Raw genomic sequence first — 18,226 nt, 5'->3', positions numbered from 1 at the left:
GCATTGGTGTTGTCAAGACTGAACTATGGGAATGCTGTCCTCTCAGGAATAGCAAAATCACATCTGGCTCCCCTCAAAACAACTCTCAATGTGGCAGCCAGAATGGTCACCATAATCGAGAAATTCAATCATATTTCTCCTACACTCGGAAAACTTAAGTGGTTCCTAGTCGAAATGTGGGTTCGTTTCAGAACAGCCTGCTCACACACAAAGCTCTGCACACCGGCAAAACCAAATATTTGGCGGCCAATTCAAAAAAGCCGGTCAGGCTAGGAACCTCAGAAGCTCAAACTCCCTCCTATTCATCCCGCTGAAACCTGGATAAAAAAAAATGCTAAAGGATCCTTCGTTGGGAGCAAGCATAAAATCTGGAACTCTATTCCCCCCCACATCAGAACTATTCCCTCTTTTGTAAAAATCAAAAGCCAACTCAAAACCCTGTTCCTCGACCACTCCCTAGGAAACCGATAGGAGCAGTCGGAGCGGGAAAGCAGACACCTCGCACTGCTTCGACTCCTTGTCCCCAAGACTTCGAATCAGATCTCCCCACCATCAACCTGCACTGCTAATTGGTTTTTTGTTGTTGTGATTCTCTGCAGTGTATCTGTTGTAAAGTGCTCCGATACCCTCGGGTCAGGTCAGCGCTATATAAAACTTCTTAAATAAATAAACAATACTTGAAAGGCTCCCCAGCTGCCGTGATTCATACGTTTTTTTAATTACTTTTGAAAGGAAGTTATTTAGTGCTGAATGATCAAGCTAGTTGTGGAATGGCGCCAGGCATCACTTATCTAGTCACAGTAAACTACAAGTTTGTGTGCTGTAAGCTAGTATTGTTTCCCCCAGCTCACGCAGTTAGGAAGCACCACTGTTGCCTTCATTGAATGTTTCCAGTACATGGTTGGATTTGATGAGCAGACTGTAAGCCCTGTTGTTTCAACAAAATGAGGCCTTAACTTCCGCCCGTGAAACGTCTGATCTCCAGGTTGCAAGGTCTTCAGCAAAGATGCAGGCCCTGGTCCGTACGCACTTCAGGATCCATTTTGGAGAAATGGTTCATCATATCTTTAAAATGTCTGTACAAGTGGGATTGTACACTTATTTAAGCAACTTGGTTCAGGTCTCTTACCCACCTTTCAGATCATCTTCGGATTAATTCCAGCTTTCATACACTCCGTACTCCGAAGCGTTTTTGAAGGGCTTCCTTTGGCCCTGCTTTTGGTAGCGGGCATCCTTATTTTAATACAATTGCTTTGCACTGGACGTCGCAATCCATCATGAAATGGAGAGAACACTGCTGGAACCACGTCGTTGGGAGCGCATGGTGTTCTACCTGACTACACCTCTGCTGCGAGAGCTGAGTGAGCATTGGTTCCTGTCTTTCAGACCGGTCTGGCTAGCTAGACTGTTTCCTGCCTGTGTTCTGTTGCCTCTTCAGCAGATTTAGCTGCGTGTTAGACCTGTGTATGACACTTGTGTTGGTTGTGCCACCGGACATTGAAGCGCAACTGGCACCTTTGCAGGCCCACACATGCAGTTGTCCACAGCATATTCCTATGTTTATGACAGCATTTCTAGAAGCCTTGAAGGGTGCGTCCCCTTCTGTTTGAAGGGATATCGTCTCTGCTCCAGTAATACAGGCATCAGCATCAGACGTGTACGCATCTAACTCTTCCCCGGCAGCTGCTGTGGGAACTGGAGATGACCATGTTTGCTCATTGGTTACGATAATGGAAGTTCTTGAAGGGCTGCCACCTGCGGATAAGATGTTAAGCGATGTTGAGTCTTCAGTGCAGGATTTATAAACAATTTGGCCTCTCCTGCACTGGGAACAGTTTGGCAACATTTTTAATGTTTATCAAAGTGAAGGTTGAGTGTGACTTTGTTCTTTTTTTTCTCTATTTTTCAAGGTGCTCAATGTATACAGTATACCCCATTTTTAAATAGATTGTCCCATCCACAGAAAAACAATTCTAAACAGGTGACCTTTTACCTAGTAGCTTGCTCCTGTCTCCTCAACACCAGGCTCTAAGTATTCTATAAAAATCCCTGTACCTGACGTACATAAGCATGTCCCCAGACACGGCAGATTTATTCTGTAAAAGGGTCGCCACTTTTTCATCCTTAGCTGTGCATGATCACTGTTGTTTAGAAACGCATTGGTGATTGTTTTCAAAACATATGGATACTAGAAACCCCTCTGGAGTGATCACTTAAGTATAAAAGACCCTGACTCCCCCCTACACATTAGAGGAGAATTCCTTCCAGGCTGAGACAGAGGTCCTGCATGCCGAATCTCCAACACACAGCAGTCTGACATCCCTTGCGGGTTGTCATCCTCGACACGGAGACGGGGTCCTTCATTCTACACCATCAGGTGAGGGGGCTGGCTCATCCCTAGGCATTTCTTGACTACAGATACACATAGCTGTACGTATCTACACCTACACAACCAAGTCAGGCTAGGTACATTTATTCAAATTACTTAGGGCACGCATTTTAGGAATATACAAGTGCTACTGTTTTTAACTGAACTGCTTCTGTTCATCTTCTTAGCGCTATGGTGGAAATGTATCTACTTTTTACTCATATGCTTCTGTCTCCTGATTTTCGTGGCACATATGTTTTACAACATATTGTTGCTGGACCAATAAATAATTATTGAAACATCCTAATCACCAACCTGTTTTTTTTCTGAGGGAAAGCAAGCACAAGTGTCTGAGCGACACGTACTGTATTCCACGATACCTGAGGAATCAGGGTTGTCATGTTCAGTGGTTGCCAGAGACTACCCACACCACTGTAGAATACAGGTGGGTGGTAGTGGGACTGTAGAGCTAGCCTGTCTAACAGCTGACATATCCTTTGGGGGTGTCCGAAAGCGGTTGGGACACCAAGCCCTCAGTTCAGATCATCCAAAATGCGCAGGTCCTGGGGGACTCCAAGGAACTACATGACAGTGAATGGTCTGAGCGCCGTGACACAGTGCTCAGCCAGGGGCTGTAGGGGTGGCCATGTTCTCCATGCAGACTATAGTACAGCCGGCATGGAGAAGGGGAAAGTGTGCATGACTGGTTTGGGCGGCCCAAGAGAGCCAACCAAACCGTCATTGAACACTTAGGAGTGGGCAAACTACTCCTTCCCTGCCCTGCTCCGAGAGCAGATCAACCCCGCCATCCCTCCCGTCAGCAAAGCAGCAGGAAGCATAAAATGATAATAAAGCAAATTTATGATCATTTTATGTTTCTACTATGTATGCCACTGGATGTATGACGTTACAACGCATACTTTTACAACGCCTACCTTTACAACTCATTTTTTACAACGCAACATCCATTACAACGCATTCCATTACAATGCATGCATTTACAACGAATATTTAAAAACTACCTTTACAACGCATTCCATTACAATCCATACTACCTTTACAACGCATACCATTACAACGCATAACATTACATTGCATATAAGGTAAGTATTGGATAGTGTAGGGGTAAAAATTACTATTCTAACTCCAGGGGGTGCAACAGTAGGGTAAGTGTTGGATAGTGTAGGGGTAAAAATTACTATTCTAACTCCAGGGGGTGCAACAGTAGGGTAAGTGTTGGATAGTGTAGGGGTAAAAATTACTATTCTAACTCCAGTGGGTGCAACAGTAGGGTAAGAGTTGGATAGTGTAGGGGTACTATGTGTTGTAATGCTATGCGTTGTAATGGTATGTGTTGTAATGACTGCGTTGTAATGACATGCGTTGTAGTGGTGTGCCTTGTGGTGTCATGCGTTGTAAGGGTTGCGTTGTAAATGCATGCGTTGTAATGGATGGTGCGTTGTAAAAGTTTCGTTGTAATGGTAGTGCGTTGTAAAAGTTGCGTTGTAAAGGTTGTTTCCCATGCCACTCATTGCTTAAAAGCAGTGTGGTGACGCTCCTCCGCCACAGCGGAGGAGCCGCCACTGAAGAGTGCAGAAAAGAGTACTGCGGGATAACTACTTTGTGCACTTTAAAATGCATTCGTGATAGGTCTCACAAAGCGTAAATGTACTCCCAAGCAGAACAAGTTGCACATACACATCATAAGTAATGCATGCTCGTCTCACCAATTTTATTATGGAAACAATTCCATTTGTAACCAAAAATCTTTGTAAATCATCCCCTACAACCTCATTTGTGTCACAGTATAGCAGTTGTATGTGCCTTACTTTTTTTCAGACCTTGCACTCCTTCCTTTACTAGTGTTGTATTCTATAAGGTAATAGTATTCATGTTGTCTGTCCTCATTTTGAATGGCAATTTAGTGCATAGCAGACAAGGGGTTTCATAGATTTTCGTGGGGAATAATCGTGCTTGTAACATGCAAAGTGTCCTCTTTTTATCAACATAAATTAAAACGAAGCATCACGAATACATATTCCGACGTGCACTACACTTTAAATGTGAAAGCAATATTTACTGAAGATAAATGCTATCATAGTAATTGTTCTTTATGAAAGAATTCAGGAAATCGAAGTTTTATACAGATAACTTTGTAACCCACCTGTATAATTCATAGGAGTTTCGAGTTCGAATAGGGCAACATCATAGCCCGTTTCAGCTTCTTGTTTTGTATAAGAGGGATGGAGAAAGATGTTTCTAACCTTATGATAAGGAGCAAATGCATTTATTTCAGACTGCATTAAAATGCCAGCGTAAACAAGCCAATTTTCAGGTTTGCTGAATCTATAAAAAAAATCAAACAAATGCACAAAATATAATAACGAGCATGCTCCATTTCATTGGCATTCACACCAGGACCTGATTAGGTGAATACAGTGTTCCATACATAATTTAGGAAACCAATTAAACTTTAGAGAACAAAATTCCTGTTCAAAACTGAAATTTACTTCACAGACATTCCAAGACAAACTGAAATGCAAATTACATTTTAAAATGGATTTACCGCATCCCATTAGCACCATGATTTTGGAATAATTAGTACATATTATATGACAAATAGAGACCGACGCCGGAATTTCGGACGTGAAAGTTAGAAACTAAGATGGATGAAAGGAATAAGACCATATAGCGCTTTCGTTACTCCTACATCAAATGTAGCATATAGGAGAGAAAGCTAGGAATAAAGCAATGTTCTCAACGTATGTAAAACCACAACATCTCAAATACAGATTAACTGCCTTAAAATTATGGGTAAATACGCATGTAAAATAAAGTTCCAAAATAACACAGATTAATAATAAAAAGACAGGAATAGGACTGACGAAACATCTACTCTATAATGTAGGTGTCCAGTGTTGCAGCTGTAGGTTTTGTTTTGGTTAGAAACTAGGTTATTGGTTGATTGGGTGAGCCCTGGTCAAGCAGCAACCACAATCCTAGCCAGGGTAAGGCATTAGCTAATTCTAAATTAGCCTTTGCTTACCCTTCTAGTACATTGGCCCAGAGCAGCCAGGCAATGTATAAAGTACTAGCAGCCCGTCCCAATGTTGTCCGGGTATGAATTGCTGCCGGCCAGTAGTATATTGTTTTGTAGGATTTCGTTTTGATAGCATTTCTTATCTGTGACAGGCCTTTGAAACGCACTGCTGATGCTCTTAAGAGTGCGCGTTCAGTAGTGTGTGAACTCGAGTTTCCCTACTTTATTTTTCCTTGCAATATTATATAGCACAAACTCGACAACATGGCATGAGCACAATTTACATTACAGAAGAACACATTCATTTGTGGTAGGCACGGGGGGACAAAGCGATTCGCCTGGAATCACTGGATGTTGAGCTGATGCCGAGATTCGAACGTAGCTCCCCAGCTCTAAAGTTCGCAATTCTAGAACTTGTGGCGGGAGGTGTGTCTAAAAGTGTATGTCGGTGCTGGCCATCAATGAGAGAGACCTGTGCATTTTTCAAATGGGTGGTGAAAAAATATGAGTATGTTGCCAGAGATGTGGGCCGCCGTGCTACCAATGTACTTACCGGGGTGGGTAAACACCCATTATTCCGCAACTTTCTTTCCACACACCATCACTCCGCATACTTTCATTACGAAAGTACCATTATTCCACAATGCCATTATAACGCATGGCATTACATTTTATATGCTTTTACCACGCATACATTTACAACGAAATTCGTTGTAAATGCATGAATGGTAAAAGCATGTTTTTTTTTTTAATGTTTGGATAAGGTAAGTATGGGTATAGGGGTATATGTTTTGGGGTACTGAGGTATGTGTTTTGGGGTGTTTGGGTATTTTAAGGGTTCAGATATAGTTTTGGGTTATGGGGTACAGGGGTACTTTTAGGGTTTAGGGATAAGTATGGGTTTTGGGGTACAGGGGTATTTGTAGGATTCAGGGCTAGGTTTGGGTTTTGGGGTATAGGGGTATTTTTAGGGTTATGGGGTAGGTTTGGGTTTTGGGGTACAGGGGTATTTTAAGGGTTCAGGGTTAGGTTTGGGTTTTGGGGTACAGGAGTATTTTTAGGGTTCAGGGCTAAGTTTGGGTTTTTTGGTACAGGGGTATTTTAGGGTTCAGGGGTAGGTTTGGGTTTTGGGGTACAGGGTTATTTTTAGGGTTCAGGGCTATGTTTGGGTTTTGGGGTACAGGGGTATTTTAGGATTCAGGGGTAGGTTTGGGTTTTGGGGTACAGGGTTTTTTTAGGGTTCAGGGCTACGTTTGGGTTTATGGGTACAGGGGTATTTTAGGGTTCAGGGGTAGGTTTGGGTTTTGGGGTACAGGGGTATTTTTAGGGTTCAGGGCTAAGGTTGGGTTTTGAGGTACAGGGGTATTTTTAGGGTTCAGGGGTAGGTTTGGGTTTTGAGGTACAGGGGTATTTATAGGGTTCAGGGCTAGGTTTGGGTTTTGGGGTACAGGGGTATTTTTAGGGTTTAGGGATAGGTTTCGGTTTTGGGGTACAGGGTATATTTATAGGGTTAAGATGGGTTAGTGTTATAGGGTGTTGGGGTATTTTAAGGAGTAAGGGTGGGCTATGATTATGGGGTGCAGGGGTATTTATAGGGAGCAGGGTGGGATCAGTTTTTAGGGTGTAAAGGGTAATAAAATAAAAATTAAATAAAAATAATATAAATAATGCAATTTAAAAGAATAAATGTTTTCATTAAATTAAAAAACTGTGTATATATATATATATATATATATATATATATATATATATATATATATATATATATATGATCAAGCCCTGGGATCAGGGTGAAACCCGTTATGGCGGTGGTGCGGGCGAAATAAAACAGCTTAAGCACAACTGTTGGGTCTGCATCCTTTCTTGCTGAAAAGCAGATTTGGAAACAGAGTTCTGAATATATATATATATGTATATATATATATATATGCAAAACAAATTGCCCAAATGCAGCGAGAGGGCACACCACGGCACTTCACCATTCCAGCCTCGCTGCAGCTCGTCTTTCGCTTCCCAAGGAATTACAGTCTGCCTCTGCCGACGCGTTTCGAGGCTAAGTACGCCTCTTCATCATGGGCTGGCAGTAAATAACACTGATCACGCACCTCCGTTCAACTTGACTTTTTATTTGAAGTAGCTCCCACAGTGGGCGTAGCACAATTCAATTAGCAAAGTGATGTTTATGGGAATTGTAGTCCCCTTTGGAGGTGCAATTTTTTCTCCTATAGTAGGTTCAGTGTCCTTACACCAATTTCACAGGCCGTTTTAGAACCCTTGGTAGGGAGGGAAACTGGAAAGACGGGCTCGTTCTGCAAAACAGTACCGTGCTGCGTCGGGTAGGAACGGTTCCATCCTGCAGTCTTTCCAAGGGGACTACAATTCCCAGAACATTATTGTGCTAATGAACTATGCCACTCCCACTGTGGGAGTTACTTTGAATAAATGGCAACTTACAATGGAGGTGCGTGATCAGTGTTTTTTACCTGCTAGCCCATGATGAAGAGGCGTACTTAGCCTCGAAACGCGTCGGCAGAGGCAGACTGAAATACTTTGGGGAATGAAAAGCGAGCTGCAGCGAGGCTAGAACACCGGAAGGTACAGTGCCGTGGTGTGCCCTCTCGCTGCTTTTGGGCGATTTGTTTGCAACATTAATCACGACTGCTCATGTCGTGGAGAGGAGCTCCGCTTCAATCAGGCTTGAAGACTGCAGGATGGAACCCTTCCTACCCGACGCAGCACGGTACTCTCTTGCAAAAGAAGCTCGTCTTTGAAATTCCCTCCCTACTAAGGGCATTAAACAGACTGTGATATTGGTAGAAGTACACTGAACCTACGAAAGGAAAGAAGTTGCACCTCCAAGGGGACTACAATTCCCAGAACATTATTGTGCTAATGAACTATGCCACGCCCACTGTGGGAGTTACTTTGAATAAATGGCAACTTACAATGGAGGTGCGTGATCAGTGTTTTTTACCTGCTAGCCCATGATGAAGAGGCGTACTTAGCCTCGAAACGCGTCGGCAGAGGCAGACTGAAACACTTTGGGGAATGAAAAGCGAGCTGCAGCGAGGCTAGAACACCGGAAGGTACAGTGCCTTGGTGTGCCCTCTCGCTGCTTTTGGGCGATTTGTTTGCAACATTAATCACGACTGCTCATGTCGTGGAGAGGAGCTCCGCTTCAATCAGGCTTGAAGACTGCAGGATGGAACCCTTCCTACCCGACGCAGCACGGTACTCTCTTGCAAAAGAAGCTCGTCTTTGAAATTCCATCTCTACTAAGGGCATTAAACAGACTGTGATATTGGTAGAAGTACACTGAACCTACGAAAGGAAAGAAGTTGCACCTCCAAGGGGACTACAATTCCCAGAACATTATTGTGCTAATGAACTATGCCACGCCCACTGTGGGAGTCACTTTGAATAAATGGCAACTTACAATGGAGGTGCATGATCAGTGTTTTTTACCTGCTAGCCCACGATGAAGAGGCGTACTTAGCCTCGAAACGCGTCGGCAGAGGCAGACTGAAATACTTTGGGGAATGAAAAGCGAGCTGCAGCGAGGCTAGAACACCGGAAGGTACAGTGCCGTGGTGTGCCCTCTCGCTGCTTTTGGGCGATTTGTTTGCTATATATATATATATATATATATATATATATATATATATACTCTGACACCCACAGATTTATAACGGGTTTCAATGCTTACCATGCCCGAATCAGGAAAATTGTACACAGGCACTGGATTTCAGTGAGAAATGACCCAGTCATTGGCACCATCACGAGAAAGAATCCCCAGATCACATTCCGTGAAGCCAAATCCATGAGACAGGAACTTGTTAAAAACGCACCGTGCAAAACCATCCCCAACAACTCCTGGCTTAGATCTCCCAAAGGTTTCTTTAAGTGTTCAAAATGCAAAGCTTGTAAACACGGCATCAACACAAAGGAAGTCAGACTACCATTCAGACAGTCACCCTATACCATCAGAGGGCACTATACTTGCAAATCTGACTACGCAGTATATGTACTGTCTTGTACCTGTGGTAAGAACTATGTGGGCAGCACAATCCACCAAGTACATATCCGTATACTGCAACACTTAAGAGCTGTTGCAAACAATGACCCAACTTACCCTGTGGCCAGGCACATCCACACAGCACACAGTGGGAGGGCACAGGACCTTACTTTCTATGTTGTTGATGCTGTCCCCAAAAACCCAAGAGGAGGTAACAGGTTGCTTGCACTTAGAAGACTGGAGTCTCGCTACATTATCACATTCAATTCCAAGATCCCGAATGGGATGAATGCAGATGAAGCATTAAATGTACATTTGTAATTGAGTACTTTGCTGTATATATCCGCTTCCCTTTCCAGATTCTGTAAACGCTTGGACACACTTGTTTTTAATTTACACATTATTATTATGTTTTCAGCTCCATCACATTATTGACAACCCAAACCTTTTTCTTTTGGTAATCCCTTTCCTTAACTTGCCATATGCTCGGTTCTCCCTTATTTTACCTTACTAGGCTGTGCGTCTCGCTGAGGGCAGCTTCTTTAACTGCGGTAACCGTTCATTCTCAAGGCTGCTGTTACCCGTACAGTTAGGCAAACAGGGGCAAGATTGTTCCATTACAGGCAATACCACTTGCTTGGTTTACCGTAGGCGAACTCGGGGCGGGATTTTGGTACCGAGTTCACAGCCCTAGGTCCCTTTGTAGATCAGAGACACTCTTTAGGCGCACTGGCGCAGGCACGCCGAGTGTTCTTGACTCTACTCTCACTTAGACCGATTATGATGCACCGGTAATTATACATTACGGCGAGCATTTGCAATAACAGCCAACACCCATGCACCTTATGGGGTACTCGCAGTCTCATTGATTATACTCCAATGTCACTTATCTAGTTTCACCCAGCCCTCACAGCCGATATGCAGCCAGGCACAGTCAATTTTTGCATCATCTTTGGCGCGCGCACTCTCTTCTCTTTCTATTTTAAAAGAGGTAGGCTGGAGCATTTTTTTTTACCACCACGTTATACATGTATGTAATGTATACTGTATTACTTTTTCTTTCAAACAGTACAGAGCAGCAATGTGTACCAGTTTTCTTGTCACCATTATCCTGGAACGAAACTTTGCTAAGGGGGTCTCGCAGGCGAATTTGGGGCATACACACTTGCCTGACTCACTGGGGGAGACGCTGGGCTGGTTCCTGGGCTGCACGCCGCTCGATCACCACGCGGCAGGGAACTACAGCCCCCAGCATCCTCGGCGGTGACACGCCCAACAAACACGGACGGAGGCGCTTAAAGACCGGAGGTCCCTGCAGGAGAGCGGGGGTCTCGCAGGCGAATTTGGGGCATACACACTTGCCTGACTCACTGGGGGAGACGCTGGGCTGGTTCCTGGGCTGCACGCCGCTCGATCACCACGCGGCAGGGAACTACAGCCCCCAGCATCCTCGGCGGTGACACGCCCAACAAACACGGACGGAGGCGCTTAAAGACCGGAGGTCCCTGCAGGAGAGCGGGGGTCTCGCAGGCGAATTTGGGGCATAAACACTTGCCTGACTCACTGGGGGAGACGCTGGGCTGGTTCCTGGGCTGCACGCCGCTCGATCACCACGCGGCAGGGAACTACAGCCCCCAGCATCCTCGGCGGTGACACGCCCAACAAACACGGACGGAGGCGCTTAAAGACCGGAGGTCCCTGCAGGAGAGCGGGGGTCTCGCAGGCGAATTTGGGGCATACACACTTGCCTGACTCACTGGGGGAGACGCTGGGCTGGTTCCTGGGCTGCACGCCGCTCGAGCACCACGCGGCAGGGAACTACAGCCCCCAGCATCCTCGGCGGTGACACGCCTAACAAACACGGACGGAGGCGCTTAAAGACCGGAGGTCCCTCCCGCCTCGCGGGACGCGCGCGGGCGACGCCGGGCGGAGCCCGGGCAGAGGGCGGGCCGTCTGTGGCCGTCTAGGGACGTTGAGGGACGGGACGGGCCCCCTCCTTTTGATCTGCTCCTCAAAATGGGTAAGCAAAAATTACAGACTTCTGCTAATGGGGGTCCAGTCAAAGCCAAAGTACCACGCAAAGCCGTTGCATCAGAAAGTATTATGAACTATTTAACTACTGCAGTGGGAAAGCTTACCACGGAAATTGCTGCCAAAGAACGCGAGTTGGGACTAGAACAGATAATTCTGGACAGCCATTTATCCCCCACTGTTAATAGTCTTCCTATCCCCTTGGACCCAGTTATAGTCATTGGAAACTTGCCTAACATTGACGCACAAGGCCTAACAAATATCAATTCTCATGAGGGGCAAGATAATACCATTCAAGATGCTCAACAACTAGAAGATACCAGCACACATGTACAAACTCCCCAGGCTCCTAAACGTACTAAACGTGTAATCCAAAGACCAAATAAACAAGGATTATACTTACGGAAAAAGGCCCGACACCCGTTAACTGACATTGAATCCTCTTTGAAAGACATGGTGGAGGGAGTACTTGTGGATAAAATTGAAGGGATACTAGTGCAGATTTCTAATGATATAATCGAAACCTTAAAGGATTGTGTAGCAGACATACTGGGGAAATGTGATAGGATTAATACATTTTTGTCCTCTGGTCCCAGTAGGCCATGCGCATGCACCTTAAATACTGCACCACAGCTATCTCGCAAGCCAAATATACAAACAAAATCTGTGACGGAAGAAATAGGAGAGTTACATCCTCCAATGCCTTCTGCCCCGCCCCCAGTATCTGTGGGTAATGTAAATTCCCAAACGGTCCCTAGTACAACCAGGGTACACCAGACGAGCAATCCCCGTCCTGCTGTAGCTACATCTAGAGCCCCTGCAATAGACACCTCTAATCTTCCAGGGCCTAGAACCCAACGCGTAAGACCACCTGTACACCTTCCCCCGGAAGCAACACCTTTTGTTGCTATCCTGGTGAACGTACCACTACTGAAAACTGGAGAATGTGAGTCGGATATTGCTCAATTAAATAATATTAAGATGTGGTGTGATGCAAACTGTACTGGCCCAAATAATATATCAGAGCATATCCAAACAAGCAGAAGGGTCAAATGGGTGGGGTATACGCCTAAAAAATTTGCAGGTGACTGTATAATTGTTAATTTTAATAGTCCACATGAGGCCCAACGGTTATTTTGGGATGCTACCGAAGTGACGGAAGATGGGATCAGAGCACTACCGCTAGGCTATTTTTATCCTCCACCTAAAATACAAAAGCCCCAATTGGGAAGGGACTTGCTCCGAGCACAACCTAGATACACCCCCTGCCCGAGTACATGGGCACACAGAAAACAAGCTTGATGCCAAGAAATAGTGATAAACAGGGAGGTGAACATAGTAATGATCTTACGTTAACAAATAGGTTTGCTGCCCTTTCCAATTTAGAGGAAAATTATTGACAAACCTCAACAGGTTGTGCCACAAATCAGTCACAACTCCCTATCCCACTTGTCACAGACAAGGGCAACGCAGTAACTAAATTAGGAGATGCCCTCCCTCCATCTCAACATACTTGGTCAAATATTGTTGGAAATGATAGCAGAGTGCAATTGATGAGCTGGAATATTGCAGGCTTACGCTCCAAGAGGAGCGATATAAGATGGTTGGACCTGTTAAAAAAAAGTGATGTGGTGGCCCTGCAGGAGACGTGGGATAGGGACTGTGATTTTTGGCTAGATGGATACACCTCTTATTTTCTAGCTGCCCAGACATCTAGTTCAGGCCGAAATAAAGGGGGCCTGCTATTTTTGATATCCGTCAATGTAAAAGGCACTGTGAAGGTACTTGACACACCATCCCAAAACTATTTAGCTCTTGAGGTTACAATGCCTAATAGATATAAATGTGTTTACATTAATTTTTATAACAGTATACAAAGTATAGCATTAAATGTCAATATCAACTCCTTGATGGAGTTTTTAAAAAGATACAGGGAGAGTCAGACCACTTTTGTATATTTTTTCCTGATGGGAGATTTTAATACTCATCTATGTCAACAGAACTGTCATGTTATAGATACAATCAACACTGACATGCCACAACTACCACATTTTGAGCACTCAGAAAAGGGGTTAGCCTTAGAAGAACTTCTTTTAGAAAATGACTTACATGAACCAGAGTTCAGCGACAGAAAGGAACGGGTGCCTACCTATAGCGCTAGGGACAGCAATACAATAATTGATTATATCTTTATTTCACCGGGCATGTTACAAAATGTATTGTTTTATAACGCCGTACAGACGACCTTCAGTGACCATAATCCGGTAATATTAGAAGTAGATAATAATAATTTGTTTTTATTTACAAAAGGAGACAACATTGAACTGAATACAGTAGGATCTACAGAATTGATTGCTAAGGACCAGGGGAGACGGGTCAAATGGAGCAAGATCATCCCGAGGACTTTCTCTACTCTCTTAACCTAAAGATGGGTAAAGAAATTAACATCTGTATGGACCCTACTAGGTTTGAAGGGAATATAGTCCAGTCCTTTGAAACAATTTGTTGTCAAGTATCGAACGACCTAAAAAGTACCACGAAAAAGATAGAGAAAAGGGTTATGGGATGGTTTGACAAAGAATGCTCCAAATCCCATAGTGAATTATATAAAGCTCTAAATAAGATTCCACGTGATAAACAGGAAGTGGCCAGCAAAAGGCAAAAGTATAAGGCAAACATCTTAAGAAGGAAAAACGAAATTAAAAGAAGGGCATGGGAAGATCTATATGAAAAAGCCACCCTGAAGGACAGTGCCAAATTTTGGAAAATCGTTAATACCCGCCTATTTAACGGGATTGAAAATGCACCGTTAGAAGTGAATATTGCGGAACGAGATTGGTTAGAGCATTTCCAAAATATCTATGGTAGTAACATTGCTGTAGACCCCCTAGATCAAAAACTGTTCCAAACTGAAGAGGTTTTGGCCAGTTTCACCATTGAAGAGGTGCAGAAGGCAATTGAGGACACGGCAGGAAAGAAGGCCCCTTGCCCAGACGGCGTACCAGCCGATATGTTTAAATCAAATTCGGGCATGTGGGCAGTGGTTCTCACCAATGTCTTCAATGTGATTAGTTTGGAAAGGAAAAAAGCGCCAACTACATGGTCACAGTCTGTTATAATTCCCATTTTTAAGAAGGGCCAAAGGGGAGACCCTAGATGCTATAGACCCATTTCTCTGTTAGATTCTTCTTTTAAAATTTTGGATAAAGTTATTTTGGAAAGAATCTCAACTTGGGCGACAAATAATGACATCCTGTGTGAAGCCCAGTATGGCTTTCGAGCCGGGAGAGGCACTGAGGATCAGTGCCTAAATTTACTCCTTACCCTGGGCAAATACACTGTAGCGTCAAAGGGTATGATGTATTTGGCTTTTATGGATTTGTCCACAGCTTTTGACCTAGTTAATAGGTCAAAGCTGTGGACAATACTCTTGGAACTGGGGTTAGACCAAGCACTGGTGAATTTCCTGGCACGACTTCATAGTGATTTGAGGGCAACGATACGCATGTCACAAGAGGGAAATTGCACTGCCTTTTTTAAATCAGGAAGGGGGGTGCGCCAAGGGTGCATTTTGGCACCAATGCTCTTCTCACTTTATATTAATTCACTGGGAAAGACCCTGGAAACGGCCTCCATTGATGTACCACGTATGGGTGACTCCTTAATGCCGGTTTTATTATATGCCGATGATACGGTATTGCTGGCAAGAACCCCTAATGGTTTACAACGCCTTTTAAATTCTTTTGGGGCTTTTATGCAAAGCTTGGATCTAGCAGTTAATATTGAGAAATCCCACGTTATGGTAGTAGGTAGTCGCAAAAATGGTATGAAAACCCTCACCTGTAATGGTTCAGTGTTATCTAAAGTAAAAGTTTTTACCTACCTAGGTGTGGTGTTCGATGAGAATGGGACATGGGCTCCACAAATCAAAAGTAAAGCTGCGGCAGTAAAAAGATCGGCTGCCGCCATCCTAGGCTTTGCTAAAAGGTTGGGTGGTAAACCACCTGAGGCTATTCTAGCAATTTATAAAGCTAAAACACTGTCCATTGCGAGGTATGGGGCCATGATATGGGGTTATAAAAATCTGGCCCATATACAAAGAGAAGAAAACGTATTTTTGCGATCCCTACTGGGCCTCCCAAAATCCACCCCAGCCTTTCCCGTACATATGGAACTGGGGATAGGGTACATTGAAGACTCTTTGACTCTGGCCCCATTACTGTCATGGATTAGGATATGGCTTAATCCAGCTTTAATTTTAAACCATGTGATTATTAGGGACTGTATGGGGAGGGAAAACGTGGCTAAGATCGGGTGGCTAAAATACATTAAAATTACAGTAGAATATTTAGGCCGACCGGAGTTGTATACAAACCCCGAGAGCATTATGAGAGAGGACATTGACTGGGTAAAGAAAAACTTTATAGAGAAAAATGAATCAGAGAGAGAGGCTAGCGAAATTTTAAAACCAACTGTTAGGGCCCACTATATGTTGATTGCTTCATTATCTATTCAATCCTACTTAACGATAGTAAATAAACCTTTTCATAGGTGGGTCCTCACTAAATTTCGTTTTAATCAAGCACATTTTTTGCTAGGTGAATTTGAAAAATGGTGTAAGCCTCACGAAAATGCTCCCTGCAAATGTGACTACTTCTCAGATCAGGATATACTACATTTTTTGTTTTTCTGTCCCTTTTATAAGAATGGGAGGGAAAGATATATTAAACCAATTCTGAGAGGTTTTGTGCAGGTTAAACCAGCCTTATTGTACCTACAACTCATGGAAACTTCAGTAGTAATGTATGGGGTAGCCAATTTTCTGACTATGTCAATCCGGTCAAAGCAAGCAAGATTAAAGTCAGATAATCAATGTAATTTAACTGCTTGTATTGAATAACTGGCCATTGTTTATGTAACCATGAAATGTGTCAAATATGAACTCATGAACTGCACGTTTTCCACTTTACCCCCAGGCGGCTAGCATTTTTGTACTAGACATTCTAGTTTGCACTATATTTATATTCTGAACACTGTCAAGGGACTATAACATTTTGATTACTGTAAATATGTTTGTAAAGATGATTTTTAAATGAATTTTTCATGTGTATAGCAATTTTAACTTTTTAACTTGTTTTAAAAATGTGTCTGTATGATTGAAAATGGTTCTGTAGCATACTTTTATGATTTTAAAACAATCGAATAAAGTGTTTCTGACTTGACTTGACTTGTCACTTATTTATTTTAGTGTTTATAGAAAAATATTTGTTTGTCAATTTCTGCACAGTCATGCTGGTGTTAGGAAACTGCTATGTCTATGGAAACGTACCTATGGAGCAGTGTGTATTTAGATGAGCTCATTTGTGTGTTCAGGACGTAGGGGCCAAGGCGGTTCGCTGTTGAAACGCGTCTTGCCTAAAGCTTAGATTATTAAAAGATTTTTTGCCATCATATCACGGAGTCTGTGCCTGATTGTTCGCCGTCGTCAGGATTGGGAGAACAAAAAAAAAAATATATATATATATATATATATATATATATATATATATATATATATATATATATATATATATATATATATATATATATATATATACATATATACAAACATATATTTGATGTTTTAATAATGTACTTTTACAATGTATATGACTTTACCACACATGCATTTGCGTTATAATGGCATGCGTGATAAAGTCATATGCGTTGTAAAAGTTTTAGAAATGATGTCTGTGCGGAGTAATAGTCCCGCGTTATAAAAATTGCGGAGTGATGGTATGCGGGATGTTGGTTTGCGGAATATCATCACATATTCCCGGGGGAGGGATAGTCCCTTTCTTGCTATTTCCGTGGAGGCGGGCCTTGTGTCCGGATGTGCATGGCGCGAGGCCTGTGCGCAACAGAAGTGGAAAATCTCCAGTGTGCGCTTCAGGAGTCACCGGAAGTTAAGGCGAGATTACATTTCCTGCACAATGGCCCCTGTTTGCGCTCCTTCTTGCCCTTGGGAATAGCGCCATGCCTGACCTCCATACAGTAAAGCAGGTGCACATCACTGGGAGCGCGGGGCAAGCACACCCGGAGCTGGAATGTACAGAACCTGGGAAGAAAAAACAATGAAATATTGGGCACAACGTTTGCTCTTTTTTCCGTAATCCCGCGCCCCGCCCACGCCCCCAGCACACGCCCACAGCACACGATATGAGACATGGCATGAAGGGCGGAACGTACCACACGCCCCCAGCGTTTGTCACGCCCCAGGACACGCCCACAGCATAACGCAGACACGCCCACGAGGGACTACTTTGCTGGCATGGTTCTTTTACCTTTTAAATGTATATGGTGGGTATCTGCATAGCCTATGTCCGTCTGCTGCAACTGCCTTTTCCAACGCTGTATTGGGTGTTATGATTGGTGCTGTGGTTCCTTAGATTACCCGCCTCAAAGATTTCGGCTCTCTCTTTATTATATTAGTATAGATGTGTGCAACACTTCAAACAGTAAAACAGTGAAAACACCAAACAAAAAGATCCTGTACTAGGTTAGAAAATTACAGCAAATTTAATTAAATAAATAAAAGATGAAAGTGACACAAATCCAATCAGTAGAACCAGAGTTATGATTTTTTAAATTAGAAACTGTAAAATAGCACCTAAAAGCATAAAGCGCCAACTGGGGATACCTGGTTGTGCTGGACCGGTCAAAGTCAAAAGTTCAGGCCAATCACGATGGAGTGCAGATCAGATACAGTCTCAGATTAGTCCTGCTGAAGGTC

At 43.5% G+C, this 18,226-nt stretch overlaps 1 protein-coding gene across 1 annotated transcript in view; it reads right to left on the bottom strand.

Annotated features, from left to right (window-relative positions):
* The window catches only part of LOC147728762 (plasma kallikrein-like), a 507,358-nt gene that overhangs the window by 258,679 nt on the left and 230,453 nt on the right, over positions 1 to 18,226 (bottom strand). The window contains exon 12 of the mRNA XM_086962552.1: positions 4,533 to 4,714. Coding sequence (XP_086818678.1) covers positions 4,533 to 4,714 — 182 coding nt within the window. The remainder of the gene's footprint in view (positions 1 to 4,532; positions 4,715 to 18,226) is intronic.

This window comes from Lissotriton vulgaris, chromosome 3_1, assembly GCF_964263255.1.
Source record: "Lissotriton vulgaris chromosome 3_1, aLisVul1.2, whole genome shotgun sequence".
In the NCBI taxonomy this organism is placed as follows: Eukaryota; Metazoa; Chordata; class Amphibia; order Caudata; family Salamandridae; genus Lissotriton; species Lissotriton vulgaris.
Note: the sequence above shows the minus strand (reverse complement) of the source record. Positions and strands in the feature narration are given on the sequence as shown.